This window comes from Elephas maximus, chromosome 22 (genome assembly GCF_024166365.1).
Source record: "Elephas maximus indicus isolate mEleMax1 chromosome 22, mEleMax1 primary haplotype, whole genome shotgun sequence".
Taxonomy (NCBI): domain Eukaryota; kingdom Metazoa; phylum Chordata; class Mammalia; order Proboscidea; family Elephantidae; genus Elephas; species Elephas maximus.
The window spans coordinates 70,979,071-70,997,642 of record NC_064840.1 but is presented as its reverse complement, the minus strand read 5'-3'; the positions used below and the strand labels follow the sequence as shown (position 1 = coordinate 70,997,642).

Sequence of the window (18,572 nt, the reverse complement as noted above, 5' to 3'; positions counted from 1 at the left end):
GAGATTACTGGCCGGTGCACCTCAGGCACAGCCACCTCCAGTCTGTCAGTGATGGACTGTGTGTTACTACGATGCTGAACATGTTTCAGTGGAACTTCCGGACTCAGAAGGACTAGGAAGAAAGACCTGGTGATCTGCTTCTGAACAGTTCGGGAAGCCCCAAACGGTGGCAGTGATACACAGTCACTGTACCCGAAAGAACTGGTTGGTGTGCAGCCGTTTCAGGGGGTAGGATATGGTCAGGACTGAGGGTGCTGAAGGAAGAGTCCAGGCTGCACTGAAGGCATTGGCGAACAAAACAAGACTCTAGGAATCGATGGACTATAAATAGAGGTGTTTTAACGAATGGATGCAATGCTGGAAGCACTCACTCGTCTATGCCAGGAAATTTGGAAGGCAGCTACTTGGCCAACCAACTGGAAAAAAAAAGAGGTCCATATTTGTGCCCATTCCAAAGAAAGACTATCCAAAAGAATGTGGAAATTATTGAACAATATCATTAATATCACCTGCAAATAAAATTTTGCTGAAGTTCATTCAAATGTGGCTGCAGCAGTAGATCGACAGGGAACTGCCAGAAATTCCGCTCAGGTTCAGAAGACGACATGGGACAAGGGATACCATTGCTGATGTCAGATGGACCCTGACTGAAAGCAGAGAATATTAGAAAGATGTTTGCCTGTGTTTTATTGATTGTGCAAAGGCATTTGACTGGGTGGATCATAACAAATTATGACTAACATTGTGAAGAATGGGAATTCTAGAACACTTAATTGTGCTCATTAGGAACCTGTACGTAGACGAAGAGGCAGTCTTCCTAACAGAACAAGGGGATATTGCTTGTTTTAAAATCAGGAAAGTTCTGTGTTGAGGGTGTATCCTTTCATCATACATGAGCAAATAATCCGAGAAGCTGGACTGTATGAAGAAGAATGTGGCATCAGGATTGGTGGAAGACTCATTAAAAAAAACCCTGCAATATGCAGATGACACAACCTTTCTTGCTGAAAGTGAAGAGGACTGGAAGCACTTTCTGATGAAGATCAAAGTCTACAGCCTTCAGTATGGATTACACCTCATCCTAAAGAAAACAAAAATCTTCACAACTGGACCAATAAGCAACACCATGATAAATGGAGAAAATATTGAAGTTGTCAAGGATTTCATTTTACTTGGGTCCACAATCAGCACCCATGGAAGCAACAGTCAGGAAATCAAATGACGTATTGCATTGGGCAAATCTGCTGCAAAAGACATCTTTAAAATGTTAGAAAGCAGAGCTATCGGTTTGAGGACTAAGGTGTGCCTGACCCAAGCCATGGTATTTTCAATTACTTCATATGTATGAGAAAGCTGGACAATGAATAAGTGAGTCTGAAGAAGAACTGATGCCTTGAATTACGGTGTTGGCGAAGAACATTGAGTATACTGCAGACCGCCATGAGAATGAACAAATCTGTCTTAGAAGGAGTACGGCCAGAATGCTCCTTAGAAGGGAGGATGGCAAGACTCCATCTCACGTGCTTTGGACATGTTATCAAGAGGGACCAGTCCCTGAAGGACATCGTGGTTAGTAAAGCAGGTGGTCAGCGAAAAAGAGCAAGATCCTCAACTAAACAGTTTGACACAATGGCTGCAATAACGCACTCAAACATAGCAGGGATTGTGAGGATGGTACAGGACAGTGCAGTGTTTTGTTCCGTTATGCACAGGGTGGCTATAGTCTGAACCGACTGGGTGCACTTAACAACAACAATAGGTATTTCAGTTGTGAATATTATTCAGGCATGACTACAGTAGAAGACATGAAGAAGTAATCATATATTTGGACATATTACATATTGAGGTACTATGGATGCGTCGGGACCTCTGGTGGCTCAATGGTAAAGAGCTCAGATGCTAACCAAAAGGGCAGCAGTTCAAATCCACCAGCTGCTCCTTGGAAACCTTATGGGGCAGTTCTACTCTGTCCTATAGGGTTGCTATGAATCAAAATCGACTTGATGGTGATGGGAATGAATGCATCAGCCACAAATGCAAACTGATTCAGGGAGAGTTGTGTTCGTAACTCAGATACTACAAAGTACATTGCATTGGTGACGAGATTTTCTGTAAAGGTCAATGATTCTTGGTTGAGTTTTAAATAAGTTAAATTCCTGGAGAATTCAATATATATATATGAAAACAGTAAAAGATACATTAAAAAATAAACTTTACTTTTTAGAGCCGTTTTAATTTACAGAAAGTACGGAGTTCCCATATCCCCCTACCATGTGCATACTGCTCCTATTATTAACATCTTGCATTTCACTGGTACAATTGTTATAATTGATAAAGCAATATTGATGGATTATTATTAACTGAAGTCCATAGTTTACATGAGGGCTCACAGTTTGTGTTGTGTAGTCCTATGTGTTTGGCAAACGCATAGTATTGTGTATCCACCATTGTATCATGAGTCCAGCATTACAGTATGATACAAAATAACTGCCCTAAAAATGCCCACGTGCCACCTTTTCTTCCCTCCCCCACTCTTTCTGAACTCCTGGTAACCAGTGATCTTTTCACCGTCTCTATAGTTTTGGGGCCCTGGTGGCACAGTGGTTAAGAGCTTGGCTGCTAACCAGATGGTTGGCAGTTCAAATCCACCAGCAGCTCCTTGGAAACCCTATGGGGCAGTTCTACTCTGTCCTGTAGGGTTGCTATGAGTTGGAATTGACTTGATGACAATGGGTTTGGGTTTTTTTTTTTTTAATAGTTTTTCCAGTGTTCCCTGGTGGTACAGTGGTTAAAGTGCTGCAGTGCTAACCGAGAGGTCAGCAGTTGGAACTCGCCAGCCACTCTGCGGGAGAAAGATGTGGCAGTCTGCTTCCGTAAAGAACACAGCCTTGGAAACCCTGTAGGCCAGTTCTGCCCTGTGTTTTAGGGTTCTTATGAGTTGGAATTGACTTGACAGCTGTGGGTTTGGCTTGAGTTTTTTATTAGTCAGAATTGTCTCGACCGCAATGAGTTTGGTTTTTTAATAGTTTTGCCAAGAGACCCTGGGCAGTGTAGATGGTTAGTGTGCTCGGCTGCTAACTCAAAGGATGGCAGTTCAGGTCCACCTAGAGCCGCCTGGGAGGAAATGCCTGGCTATCTGCTTCTGAAGACTCGGCCATTGGAAGTCCTCTGGTGTACAGCTCTCCTCTGACACACGTGGCACTGTGTGTCAGAGTCGACTCCATGGCAACTAGTTTTTATAGTTTTGCCTTATCAAGACTGTCATATAGTTGGAATCATGTACAGTCATGTGCTGCAGACTGTGAGTTCAGGCAGCATCTGGCCACATATATGTCCGCGATCCCATAAGTTCAGAAACCCTGATAGGACAACGGGCCGTAGCGGATGTAACGGGATGTAGTGAACGCAGCAGCTTCCCGCATAGAGCCTGTGTACTTCGTGTCTCTAGTATAGAAGACGATTGCCCTGCCGGGTGTGTAATGGTGCATGCCTCGAACTTTCAATACAACAGGCCTTACGGGGTTGCCTCGTAACTGCAGGCTGTATGTAAGCCGGAGGTTCCTATCCCGGGGCGGCCTGGCTGCACAGAGTGTGGCGTTTGCACAATGCCCAAATCACATAACGCCGTTTTTCCCCGAACATGTCATGGACATTAAGCTATGCATGACTGTAGTATGTAGCTTTTTCAGACTGGCTTCTTTCACTTAGCTCTGTGCATTTAAGGTTCTTCCATACCTTTTCGTGGCTTGATAGCTCATTTTCTTTTTATCGCTGGATAATACTCTGTTGTGTGACCATATCACCATGTATTTATCCAGTCACCTATTGAAGGATGCCTTGGTTACTTCCAAGCCTGGGCAACTACTAATAAATCCGCTGTAAGCATTCCTGTCCTGTGTTTTACGTCAGCACATGTTGTCGTCTCATTTTGTTTTGTTATGTAACATGGAGGTAGGGTCTAGGCTTCTTTAATTATTTTCATGTTTTTCAGTGATGTGAATGTTGGCAAGGACATTTCACATTTGGCCAGGGAGTTGGGACAGTTCTTTGTAGTGAGGACCTACCCCTGCACTGCAGGAAGGGTAGTGTTCCTGGCTCCCACCCACTAAGTGCTACAAGTGTCCCTCATCATTAAAACAGTAAGACGGTCCAAATCCACCAACCCTGGAGGTGGTACCACTGTACTGTAGAACCATTGGCAAAAGAAACTACTTAGCCACATCCTCTAATTGGCCAGACCTTATTGGCACACACACACAAAAAGATAAAAAAAAAAAAGTGTTTGCACATAGATATATGTTACTAAACTGGCTTCTTAAAAAGTTCTATCAGTTTATATCTTACTATACCCTTGACAACACTAAGCATTGTCATACTTTTTTTTTTTTTTTTAACTATACACACAAAAGCTTGCACAAAACGTGAGTGTAAAGCTGGATGGATTTTCACAGCGTGAATGTACCTGTGTAATAGCAGCCCTGTGGGTAAAATGGTCTGAGGATGGGCTTGGTGACCCTTGACACAAATGTGAAAGTAGGCTTTGAGCTAACCTAGATGGACTAGGTAGAATAAAAGTCTTCTACAGAATTTTAAGAATATTCATAATTTAAAGATTCCTCAGCCTACTGACAAACTGTTTCCAGCATGTGATGATACTTGTAAAATTTAAACAAACAAAAAAAACAACAAAAAAAAGGAGGGGCTATTTTAGCAACAGAGGGTGAGTCCAAATTCTTTTATTTTTATAATGACAGTTTTAAAAAGTCACAGTTAATTAGTGACCCTGATGTAATGAGTAAATAAATTACTTTTTTTTTTTTTTTTTAAAAAAAGAACCAAAGTATTTATTTCATATGGCAAATACAAGGAGCTTACTTCTAATGGCAGCGTCATTTCAAATGTTTCGAGGCATTTTCTTCCTGCGTTTATTACTGGATGGTAACTGACTTTATCCCTCCATGTAAATATTGGGCACGCTTTCTTGACTGTACTTGATACTTAAATCTTTCTTTTCCTTTATTTGAGCAAAAACGTTTTCCACTTTCTAAATCAGGTTCTATAAAATGGAAAAATTGTTCAGTCTGACTTTGACAAATGAAAACCCGGTGTAACTGTCTTGACTTTATAGAAGCCATTTTGTGGTTTGTTTTCTTAACTGTTGATACAGAGACAAGAGGGAATGTACTCCCTGTTCCTCAACAGCAACTGGTGATCTAATGAGGTGTAAATATTTCCTTAAAGACCAATCTAGTTCGAATTAAAATTAGAGGAGGAAGAAATAGGATTTTGAATATTAAACGGAAAATGTATGTTTCTTTGTCATTTAACATTTATTACAAAGGGAGTAGAAATGTGTTAATGGGTAGATGTGGCTTTGTGGGTTTTCGAAACTGCATAAATTTAACACCATATGTAAGAATCCCTTGATATTGTTAAAGAATGTCAGGATTTTCCCATCCCAAAGGGAATAGCACAGCATCCTGTAATTTCTTCCATAAAGTACAGTAAAACTGAAACCTTTAAAAGTCTCATAGCGTTAGAAAGTAGGTCTGTACAAAATGGGAGAATTAGAAAATTATGTCAAGATGGGCTACTGTGCTAGGTGCCTGTCTGATTTTGAGGCTGCCTTCTGTACATCAGCCAAGATGCAGGTGTGACTCAGATTTTTAATTCAGCAAAATTATAAATGGTATTTAATGGCCCTTTAGAGATGCTCACACATGTCTGGAATCACTAGTGTTAAATTGGTGAATGATGAATCTTTTGGCCAGGAAACAAAAGTTACTTCGAAAACCTCAAAGCTGATGCATAAAAATGTCATAAACTCATTGCTGTCACGTCGATTCAACCCATAGCAACCCTACAGGACAGAGGAGAGCTGCCTCATAGGGTTTCCTTGAAGTGGCTGGTGGATTCGAACTGCAGACTTTTTTTTTAGTAGCCGAGCCCGTAACCACCGTGCCACCAGGGCTCTAAAGGTGCCATTGTTAAGTTTTATTTCATTGAAAATAATTTTATTATCATTGTTAAGTTCTGTTTGCTTGTTTTATATTTTGGATGGAAGTGGATTGGTAGTGCTTAAGATGTTGAAACTAAGATATACAAAGTAACTATATCCCTCTACTATTTTGGACTTCAGTTTTTCCTAATGTTTTTAAAGATAATAATGAACAAGCCACATCCTTTACCAAGTGCCTTTTTATCTTTTCCAGCCCTGCTTGTGTGATTTCCTTTATGTCAGGAAAATAGATATAACATGAGTTATTTTCCGAGACAACCCCAAGCTTATCTTACTGTTACTTTGAGTATCTTTTGGGTATAACTGGGTCTTTTTAAACCTAAGTGGGGAAAATACGGGAGCTGTAATATAATAGAAATTTTCTCATGGGTTTTATAAGCGCAGGTCAATGGATTAGCAGTTCAAATGATGTACAGTGGTGGTAGCTTTGCTGACAGTGCAATTAGGGGGAAAAATGTCCTTAAGCTGTGGCTTTGCTACCATGAATAAAAATATCACTTTAAAATACTCCAAAAAAAAAAAAAAAAAAACTCTCCAAACTTCTTAGGTTTTTAAAAGATTTTGGCAGCCGTCATTGTTAGTTAAAAGTTTTAGGATTGGCCAATTTTGTTACTTTGAAGTTTTAACTTTAGGCAAGTTTAAAATACTGAGCATAGTGACACAATTTTCTGTTTTTAAGCTCAGACCTGATGCAGAAATACCAAATGACCTTACATTTGATAATGAAACATTTTTGAATGGCCTTAATGGCGACTCTTTGACATTAGGATTTGGCAAAATGTCAAGGATATGGGGTTCTGGGCTATGTGTTAAATTTAGGTTTTCCTCACAGCACCAGCACAATGCTTACCACATATTACGTTCTTAAATTTCTTTGAATGTGTAAAATAATGTCATTGTTTCTCGTGCACTGTTCAGGGGAAAGAATATGCTGAAATTTACTAAATAGGTTCATGTTACTTAGTTTAGTAATTAGAGAAGAACAATTTGTCAGGGTAACTTTTTATTGCCACCTGCTTGCCCTTACCCCTCCCCTAACGGTACCTCCATGAACTGAGCTGCTAAAGCTAGACATCTGGGAGCCAGTCATCCTTACTTTAAGACCTATACCAGTTCTCAATTCTTCAATCTGCCAATATCCTAATCCAAGCCACCATCAATTCTTGCCTACGCTACAGCAAGAATTGTACTTAACTGATCTCTCTGATTTTGCTCTTGACCCTCTCCAATCTATTTTCCACACAGCTGACTGATGATCCTTTTAAGACTTAAGTAGAATCAAGTAATTTCCCTTAAATGGCTTCCCGCATACTTGTGATAAAATCTGAACTTCTTACCCATGACTTACAAAGCTGTGGCAGATACTGTTGGTTATCTTCCCAAAATTCAGTTTTTCCTCAATCTTCACGAACAGACCCCAGATTTTATGGAAGGCAGCCGTGTGCCCAGCTAAAAAAGACATTATCTTACATCCTTTCTGTAGCTGGGCAGATGGCATGTTTCTGGCTAATAAGTTGTTTAGATATAAAAGTACCTGGGGAGACTGTTCCTTCCTTACTAATAAAAAGGCTAAGGAAAGCCTCTTTCCCCCTTTGCCCTCTCTCCCTTCTTCTCTGGGAACCAGTACTCTTTTTGTGACCAGGAAGTGACAAGCAAGTGGAAGAAAGCTTATACGTGCTCAGGAAGCCGGAGTGGGAAGACTTTTTAAAGAGCTTCAGTTCCTAATAGCACTGTTACACTGGTGTATGAGCTTGGATTGCGTATGCCTAGACAAGTTGTGTGACACAGGTAGATCCCTACCTTAAGCCTCCCCTGGTGCTCTAGTGGCTAAGTGCTTGGCTGCTAACCAAAAGGTCTGCAGTTTGAATCTACCAGCTGCTCCTTGAAAACCCTATGGGGCAGTTCTGTTCTTTCCAGTAGGCTCGCTATGAGTCCAAATCAACTTGATGGCAGTGGGTTTTTTCTTTTTTTTGCGGGGGGGGGGGGGGTGGGAGGTGTAAGCCTCCCCCAGTTAGGTTTCTGCTATTTGTAACTGAATGCATTCCTAACTGATATAAAGACCCTGCATGATCTAGCCCTTGCCTCTCTTTCTGACCTCATCTTCCCCTAAGCTAACAGGCAGATCTTAACTGACGAACTCCTGCTAAAATCTAAACTCCTTCTTGTAACTCTGAAGGCTCAATATAATCTGGCTGTGCTGACCTCCCATAACCTGCTTCTGTCCTCTCAGCAGAACAGCAACAAAAACCTTAAACTACCCAGTAATCCCTGAAAATATGTGCAAGATATTAATGGAGAAAAGCACAAAATAGAAGGGTATAGAAGACATGAATTGATGGAGAGGTATACCTTATGTATGGATTAGAAGATTCAATATTATACAGCTGTCAATTCCCCAGAATTAGTTTTTTTTTTTTTAAATGATATTGTGTTTTGGTGAAGGTTTACACAGCAGGTTAGGTCCCCGTTCAACAATTTCTACGCGAATTGTTAAGTGACATTGGCTACGTTCTGCATAATACATGACCATTCTCAGTGTTTCCATTCTGGTTGTTCCATTTCCATTAATTTAATTTCCCTGCCCCTTTGCATTCTTATCGTTGTTTTAAAGTTTGGTCTCATATAGGTGGTTTTTTAAAGGAGCACAGTACTCATGGGCGATATTCTTTATTTTGCGAGCCAATCGGTTATTTAATTGAAAGATGACCTCAGGGCCTAGTTTCGGTCAGAATTAATTGAAATCGAAAAGCTATTAAAAAAATTCTAATAGATTTTTTTTCACGGAACTTATTGATAGTCATATTGAAGATAAAAAAGCAATAATAGACTCCCTGAAGGCAGCAGCTGGCCCGAGGGTGGCGACGACCTCCAGGGTACTTCCTGCAGGTTGCGGGGCCTTTGAGGAGGATGTGGCGGCTGCGGACGCGGACGTCATTTCAGCTGTTGGATTGAATTACTGTGGAGATCTTCCTGCAACAGGAGACAAGGGCAGCAGAGTTGCTATTTTTCAGGGGGAACAAGAGAGTAAGAGTCACCTTCATTCTAGGGGATAATGTAATGTTTACAGTACCTTTCATAGTCCTGCACTAGACAGAGTTTGACTAGCTGAAAAGTCCAGAAATCGAGGAAAGAAATTAGTAAAATTGGGTGGTTACCACAACAGAATACTACTGCTCATTTTCCACTCTCTACAAATGACAAAACGATTAAATTATAGAAAATAAGTGAATGGAATAAAAGAGCAGGTTTTAACTTGAAAGGCAAAGATGGATGACTTCGAAATCCGTTAGAATTACAGCAAGGCGGGCCCCCATACTGAAGCCCATGGACCTTATGCCAGGAGCAAGTTCGTGACAGATATTGCAAACACTCGCACATATCATTGAAACTCCGTTTCAGTAAATAGTGATCACAAAACATTTTTCTGTAGATGACCTGAGAATTCATCTCCAGCAAATAGAAATCACAGATAGAAGTTTGAATTTTTTCGGCATTAAGCCTGCTAACTTGTAGGAGCAGATGACAGTGATTGTCACGGTGGAATTTCACCCGCACCAGTTTAATGTCATTGTCGCAGCAGCAGCAAAGGAACTGTAAGACTGTGTGATCGGAGTTCTTTGGCCCTTTACAGTAGACATCGTAAAGTTTTTGAAGAGCTTGATCTCTTCCATATCTGACGAAAAATTTAGTTATAGCAGTTGGTACATGATGACCAGGGCTGTCAGTGAAGTTGTCAACAGTATCCCAGGCCTGTTGAAACTTACCAGGTTCAGGAATATCTTTAAAGCAAGCTTTACTCTCCGTGTGGAAATGACTGCTTTCTTGACAAGTTTGAGTTTGCTGAAATGGTTCTGATAGTGCTATGATGACTGGATCCTACAACAGTCTCTTCAGAATATTTGATAGAAATACATGGAGGGATATTACATTGGACGCTTCAAGAGAGAAAAGCAAACATGAACCATCTTAAAGCCTTGGAAAGTATGTACAGATAGCAAGAGAAGGAAGGCTGAGGTTAGTGTTGACTGTCTGGACTTCAGTAAGATTCTTCACAGGACCCAGCACCCCGTGGGGAATACTATTGCTGTAGTTGCCACCAATAAATTGTGTATTATAGAACAAAATTAACAAAGCAGGCTCATTTGAGGACCTTTTTCTCATCTTGCTTGCATAGTTAAACCTGGCTGTTTTTCTGTCAGAGAGAAGGCATTGTTGTCCTCTCTATTGAGAACAGCTGTGCATTACTAGTCCCTTCATAGATGGGAGAAGCTGGCCTCAGGTTTCACGTCACTGAGGTGAGATCAGAGTATTACTGCTTAAATTAAAAGAAAAAAAAAACCCTGGAAGCAGAATTGATGGGCATTGATCGGTAAAGGCTATTATAGAAAACAAATGTATGTATTTAAGTCTGAGCCTTCTTTTCCAGTTTCTAGACCAGAAAGTCTATCACCTTTCCAGCCTCACTGAGTTTTACTCTCCCTCTCTTTCTTCCTCTCCCTTGAATATGACAAACTTGTTTTAGCCTAAGGTACATTGCACTTGCTATGTGCTGTGCCGAAAGATCTCTGCCCCAGATCTCCACATGCCTAACTCCTTCTGTCACCCAATTCTTAGTTCAAAAGTGAGCAACTCAGAGGCTTTCACAAACCACTATTTAAAGTCACCCGTGCGCACACACAAACACCCTCCCCTTCACTTTAACATCCAGTTGCTTTCTTGCACTTAATGGTTACCTGAAAGTGCCCTGTTCGTTTGTTTACTTATCTGTGATGTTGCCTCCCAAGTCATGATGTTCCAGGAAGGAGTCCCATGACCGTCTGTACCTGCAGCACCTAGAATAGTGCCTGATACATAGTCAAGAATCCACTGACACACATAAGACCTTACTAAATGTTAGGTACCTACCATTATTATTGTTATTTTTATTACTGTCAAGAACAGGTGATATAGTGTACCTTGAACAAAAATAATTTTTCTGTAAAAGTTAAATTAGACCTCTCTTACAACTCTTAGATTGGAAGTCTGTTAACACGTACTATATGCTGGTAAAAATTAGAGCATTACACTGTCTTAATTTTTGGTGATCTTTCCTTGATCAGAGAGAGAAGATACTTCACAGTACTGAGCCATAAATATGTGTATAAGTAGCAGCATTATTCCTTTAAAAAATTGTGACTCCACTGCTTTTTTTGGATGTGCTAGCTTGATGGAATGGAGTACTGGAAATCGTGTCGGCAATATATGGCTATAATGCTTTCAATGGGGAATATTTCCCTGAGAGTCACTTTAGTGATAAGTTACCTTTTAAGTTCTATTTAATTCTTGGTTCTTCTAATTTACCCTGATTATTATTTCTATTTTGGTTCCTTAGAGCCAAGTAGGCAAATCACCTGTAGGGATAATTCTGGCTACAAACCTTGGTTATAAAACAAAGGCCCTGTATATAACCTTCAGAGATAATGAATTATCTTCATGTATGAAAAAAAAATGGATAAGCATTTAACAGTGGTAAAATGGTGAATAACCAATTATGATTCACACTAGTAGATTGAATACAGTATATGTTTTAAGTAAACCTTACATATATTTTTCTAAATTATAGTGGTTAAATAGAGGACTAATTTGATTTATTAATAAAACCTCTAATGTATTTCAGTAAATTCAAAATCAGATTAGAAGAGATGCCCTCATAGTTGCCCATAGAAGTCTCTTTTCAGTCGTTATCAAAATTGAGCTCTTTACTCATTTTGATTGCTAGCTTCCACCTCCTTTTATAAAAAGGTATGTACACATATACATCTATATTTTATACAAAATTTTGTTTTTATCTAATAAGAAAATGGATAGGAAAATATCTTGTGATCTTACTACCTAATGACTTATTTTCTATCCATCTATACCCCTGTATTTTCTTTTGTATTTTTTTTTCTAAAATACTAAGAACAACTTCTCATGTTGTTAAATTTTCTATAAGATCCTTTTTAATACAGAATGATAGTATATGAACTTGCTGTAATTTATTTAATAGAATCCCAGTTGTATGTCTAAATTGTTTTCAGGATTTTCTACTATAAATAGTGCTATGATAAACATTCTTGATGTAAAATCTTTGTTCATATATTAATACTTTTTATAATAAAGTTTGAAAAGTGATGTTGAGTCAGAGGGTATAGACGTTAACTGCTGCAGTTTTTTCTAAATGTGATACTAATTATATTCACATTGTTAATGTGTGATCACAGTTTTCACTTAAAACGGTCTCATTAATACTGAACCTTTTTATTTTATTTTATATTTTAGATCAAAGGTTTTGATAAAAAAGTATATACTCAATAATTTTGTGAAAATCTGTATATAGATAGAACAGAAATTAGAATGTTAATAGTTTTCAAAGAGGCAAGTTGGGATCTAAGGCATGTGTTTTTATTGTTGTAAAGAATACATAAAATGTAGAGACAGGTTTTTAAAAAGAAAACTAAGTCGTCTGTAATAACATCACATGGATTACTTCATTTTTGTAGTTTTCTCCTTGTTTTGTTCACGTGCTCCCAAATGATTACATCGCACTTGCACACTGAAATAGTATAGACGTATAGTGAAGCATGGAAACCCTGGGGGCGTAGTGGTTAAGTGCTACGGCTGCTAACCAAGGGTGTAGGTAGTTCGAATCCGCCAGGCGCTCCTTGGAAACTCTATGGGGCAGTCTACTCTGTCCTGTGGGGTCGCTGTGAGTCGGAATCGACTGGACGGCACTGGGTTTGGTTTTTGGTATAGTGAAGCGTCTAGCTCTTTTCATTTGTTTTATAAAATAAACACTGTCTTATTTTGCTTCACAGTTATTATAATGGATACTTTAAAAATACCAAGTGATAAGTTAAAAATTATCTCATTTTAGCTTTAGTTGATGATTAATGAAAAAAGGGAAGTAGTTCTCAAACATTGTTAGAGCACTGATTAGGGAAAGAACATTGAGGTTAGAGACTAAAACAAAACCTAATAACGGCAGGTTCTGCAGGTATTAAAATGAATAATAAACTCGCGCGATGGCGACAGTTACTCTAGCACATACCCTGTACTTTCGGTGTCGCAGGTACCAGTGCAAAACTGTCCTCTCTTTCACCACAAATATTTGGTTTAATTTGAAGGATACTTTCCATAGAAACCTGATTCTGATCTTGTGATACAGTCTGTGGAAACATATCTTTTACTTTGGAGACTTTTTCTTAGAGCCTGCTTTACTGAAATGCGTACATTTCTATAGACGTATCTTGAAATGAGTTTTTTTTTTTTTAGGTTTTTCCATGTGGTTCTCATTTATTTAGTTTATGTATGCATAAAATGGAGGCAGATACGACTCCCTCACTGCCTTTTAGTTGTATTTAAGATGCCATTTTCTAATAATATTACTCAGTAGGTACCAGTATGGTGGCAGTGACAACCAGCCAGTAAGATCTAATGAGATAAAATGCCACTGTTTACAGTTTCCTTTTAACCCATTGCAATCTCACTTGTAATTTAATCACCATACTAATATTACTTTAATTATCAATGACCATTTTTATGTTCTCCATTGATCTTGCTAAGTCGTTATCATGCTAGGCTTCTTTGCCTAATTCTGTTGACCACCTGTTCTGAAACTTGCCCCTTGATTTTAATAACATTGTGCTTTCTTGATACTTCTTACTTTTTGCCTAGTCTTTACACTGCTTTAGATCCTTTTTCTTTCTGTTTTTTCCCCCTTTCTTGTCTGAAAATTTTTATGCTTCTTACCAGTGCTCTGATTTGTATTTCCAAATGTCTGTATTTCTACTTGTTCATCAGTCGTTTCCTAAAATTCAATAATCTCAAGCTTGAGTTGTTCACTTCTTAACTACCCATTTCATTAGTTTGACCATCATTTCCCAGAGGAGATGTTTTGGCATCATCTTTGAGTCTTCCTCTTCAAAATCTCCTGGCAACCAAACTGTTAACCGTGTATTTCTGGTATTTTTGTATTCCGCTCCAAATTCCCAAATGTAATGTTTAGTGTTGTGATTTGTCTTAAATTCATTCGTCAACAGTATTTAAATAACCTTTATCTCTTAAAATATTGAGATGAGTTTTGTATACATAATTTTGTCTTGTGAAGCATGAGGGGAAAATGAGTGCCATGGTTATGTGTCTCATTCTTTTTTGTATTTCCAGCATAGTTTCCCCACACATAATAGGTTTTTAAGAAAAAAAAAAAAAAAAATTTTTTTAAATAAACTTTAAAGGAAGAGCCTTCTTAATTCTGTGCTCTGTGAGATGAGAGAATCAGTTTGAATGGTAGCCTTTTTTTTTTTTTTTTGGTTTTTACTCTTTTTGCTATAGTATACGGTACTTGATTTTTTCATGTTTACTAAAGGAATTCTAATGATTCTTTTTTAAATGTTGATTTCATGTATAAGACAATTTTCCTCTTTCTTTTTAGGTTTTGGGAGGAAGGATGTCGTAGAACACTTACTACAGATGGGTGCTAACGTCCATGCTCGTGACGATGGAGGTCTCATACCACTTCATAACGCCTGTTCTTTTGGCCACGCTGAGGTAGTAAGTCTGTTACTGTGCCAAGGAGCCGATCCAAATGCCAGGGATAACTGGAACTATACCCCTCTGCACGAAGCTGCTATTAAAGGGAAAATCGATGTATGTATTGGTAAGTACTATTTGATGATATTGAATATTATCTGACAGCTATATAATTTTAATAAAGGTTTACAATTCATTTTTCTTTTTTGCTGTGACAGAAATAGCATTCCCTCAGAATAGATAAAGAAGGGTTATTGCTTCTTTACTCTAAGAAGCAATTCTTTTCCACCCAGAGGGAAGTAGAGAGATGGTGATCTGAGGTTGGCTAAGGACAAGGTCCACATCAACTCTCCAAATCAAGGGCAAGTGCTAACTGCTGTGAAACAAAATTTGATGGATTACTGTTGCCAAATTTAATTTACAGTTTCTTTAAAACACTGCAAATTTTCTGTCTTTGCATCAATGAGACCTATGCTAAGGGATCAGATAAACACCTGAATAATTAAAAAGAAAAGATCCCTCGCCCAAAGGAAATTAAAGTGTAGTATGGAAAAGACTTCCTTGGGCCAGAACAACCTAATTTTTTTTCTCAAAGTAAAAATTTAATAGATGAATTAAATATGACATGCAATCACATGTGAGAAATACCCCCAAATAGAGGGCAAGAATGTTGAGACATGGAAATCATGAAGAAAAAGGTAAATAAATCCAGGAAAGTCAACACTGTTTTAAAAGTTTACGTGTGATAGGAGTTCCAAAAGTGAGGGGGGGAAAAAAAAAGAACTGATAGAAGAAATCGGTAATAATTAACTAAATGATAGGAAAAAATTCCCTAAGTAGAGAAAAACCTAAGTCTTGAGATTGAAAATGTCAGAGTTTCATGCTGATTGATGAGAAAAGACCCACCAAAGTAGTTATATACTGAGGTTTTCTAGGCAGAATGAATGACTTGCTTATAAAGGGGGGAAAAAAATGAGGCAAAGAACTTGTCATTTACGATATGGAAAGCATGAAGACAATGGAATACCTTCTAAAGACTACTAGAAGAAAAAGATTAAACTGTAATTCCCTTGATAAAGAGCAGCTCATCAGCTTTTGGGGAGTAAGAAAAGCTAAATGGAGCAAATGACATTATAGTAGAGAAAGCTCCTGCCACTTGCTTTCTTTTTCTTCTATATTTTTCAATAATTCTTGGCCTCATTTGGCTTATGTGCAGAGACTGAGGGGATCCTTACTGAGTATCTGTATAGTATATGCTCAGTAATTAGCAGCTGCTTGTTTTTATTTTGAAAATATGATTAGAAATAATTTTCCTCTTGTATTACATATTGATTTACTGATATTTCTATATTTACTATAAATGCAGGAGAAATATAGATCTGATGGTATTCTTTAAAACAAAACTGGCCATCTAAATGAACTAATTAAACAGAAACAGCTGTGAATCTCATTTTCCCATCTCAGTTCAGAACTTTCAATTAATTATTTAATATGTAATATGATTTTCTTTTGTAACTGGAAATTTCCTGTTATAAAATTATGTTTTTTCTTTTCTTGTTCTTCCTTTGCCATAGAAAGGTAAAGGAGACATGCCTTAGCTTGTGATCATTCAACAAGATGAAACTTTATTTTGTTCAATCAAATGTAATATGTCAACCCGGTTAAGATCTTGGTTAAAAAAAATGTTAAAGGAGACTATTACAGTATGCAGTATATATGATTTATGTATAAATACATGCCTGCACGTGAGCGTGCATGTGTATGTATGAAATTATATACAGCCCAATTGGATGAGTTTTTAAATTGTGGGCTGGTAAAAATGAACAAAGGTGTTATTGGGGATATGGAGTTACCAGCAAGAGGGACGAATGCTCATGGAGTGGGAATAATTGAGGGCCATTGTGGTCTGCTGCAAGGAGCAGTGACAGGAGTCAGGGGACCTGGAGGCTACTCTTGGGTCTCCTGTTAGTAAGCATTTTGATTTGGAACAGATTACTCTCTGTTGCAGTTGCTTTGTTTATAAAATGGAAAAAGTGAACTTTTCTATTCATTTTTAGCTTACTGCAGTTTTATAGAGTTAACATGAGATGTTAGAGTGCCATATAATGTGTTGCAGTTGTGCTTTTAAAACTTATTAGGATTGTAAGAAGTGACGTGACGTGTAATACGTGGTAGGTCAAATAATGCTTCCCCCCCCCGCCGCCCACCAAGATGTCCACATCTTAATTCCCAGAGCCTGGGAATGTGTTACTTTACGTGGTGTCATGGATTGAATTGTGTCCACCCAAAATATATGTCGACTTGGTTAGGCCGTGATTCCCAGTGTCGTGTGGTTGTCCTCCATTTTGTGATTGATATAATTTTCTTATACGTTGTAAATCCTTATCTCTGCCTTTGGTTGATAAGGCAAGATTGGATTATGTTGAAGAGGATTAGGGTGGGATGTAACACCCTTGCTCAGGTCACATCCCTGTTCCAGTGTAAAGGGGGTTTCCCTGGGGTGTAGCCTGTACCACCTTTTATCTTACAAGAGATAAAAGGAAAGGGAAGTGAGCGGGGTGGAGGGAGACCTCATAGCACCAAAAAAGCAGCACCGGGAGCAGATCCCATCCTTTGGCCCTGGGGCCCCTGCACCTGAGAAGCTCCTCAGCCGGGGGAAGATTGATGACGAGGACCTTCCTCCAGAGCCAACAGAGAGAGAAAGCCTTCCCTGGAGCCCATGCCCTGAACCTGGACTTCCAGCCTGCTAGGCTGTGAGAGACTAACTTTCTCTTTGTTAGAGCCGTCCGCTTGTGGCCTCCTGTTACAGCAGCACCAGGTGACTGGGACACGTGGCAGAGGGGAATTAAGGCTGTTAACCACCTAGGAATCAAGGCTGTGAGTCAGCTGCTCTTGAGACGGGGAGACCCCCCTGGGTTACCCATCCGAGTGGGCTCCACGGTCACCACCGGTAAACCAGTTGCTTTTGAGTCGGTTCTGACGCGTGGCAACCCCATGTGGCTCAGAGTAGGACCGTGCTCCACAGATGGGGTTTTGAGGCTGCGACCTTTCGGAGGTAGATTGCCAGGACTTTCTTCCGAGGCACCTCTGAGTGGGTTGAAACTGCCAACCTTTCGGTTAGTAGTCAGGCACTTACTGTTTGTGCCACCAGCACTGCCTAAAGACATCTCACGGGTTCTTAAAATTGGAAGAGGGAGGCAGAGAGGAAGTCAGAGTGACGTGGTGTGAGAAGGAGTCAGCCTGCCATTGCTGACTTTCAGGAGGGAAGAAAGGAGGCAGGCATCTTCTAGCAGCTGGAAAAGGCCAGGAAACGGCTCTTCCCCTGGAGCTGTCCATGAGGAATACAGTTCTGCTGACGCCTCGGTTTAGCTCCACGAGACCAGTGCCGGGCTTCTGACCTTCAGAACTGTCGAGTGATAAATTGGTAGTGGTGGCGTTTGAAGCCGCTGAGTTTGTGATAATGTCTTACAGGAGCAATGGAAAACAAGTATGTGGTAGAACATCTCACATCAGGCTTTCGAAGTTTTTTTAGATTTTAGCGTCTGCTGAAAAGAGAGGTAGAATAGTTGCTGATAAAATTAAAACTGCTTTCTTGGCAATGCTTTTTCTTGGTAATACTTAAATTATCACCCACTTAGGATAAGTAGCAATTTACATTGGTAAATAGAGAAGAATATTACTTATACTCTTAAAATAACAATTCTAATAAAGAGGATAAATTAATAAATCTGTGGTGGACTTGTGTTTGTACTTAAATCACTGTTTTACTTGAAGTAAGTGTATGATTGACACAAAGCTTAAAAGAAAATAAATTTTGTGTAGTTGCTTAAACTGAACATTGCTTTTTTATCTTTGTTGTCATCAGGAGCTACATAATGGAAGCTTGAAAAGCCTTGTATCACCTGACCACCAGATTGTTTGGTATATTTAAAAATGGGGATTTTACTGTTTTCAGCGTGAGACATGATTAAATACTTGAGTTTGAATGGAAAACTAAGGCCTT

The 18,572-nt window shown here is 39.0% G+C and overlaps 1 protein-coding gene and 1 pseudogene across 2 annotated transcripts in view; both read left to right on the top strand.

Annotated features, from left to right (window-relative positions):
• Positions 1 to 18,572, top strand: part of TNKS (tankyrase) — a 208,540-nt gene that overhangs the window by 18,302 nt on the left and 171,666 nt on the right. For both annotated transcript variants that reach the window (XM_049866889.1, XM_049866888.1), the window contains exon 2: positions 14,472 to 14,696. In XM_049866889.1, coding sequence (XP_049722846.1) covers positions 14,472 to 14,696 — 225 coding nt within the window. The remainder of the gene's footprint in view (positions 1 to 14,471; positions 14,697 to 18,572) is intronic.
• LOC126066058 (serine/threonine-protein phosphatase 2A 55 kDa regulatory subunit B delta isoform-like) lies at positions 8,779 to 10,905 on the top strand (annotated as a pseudogene).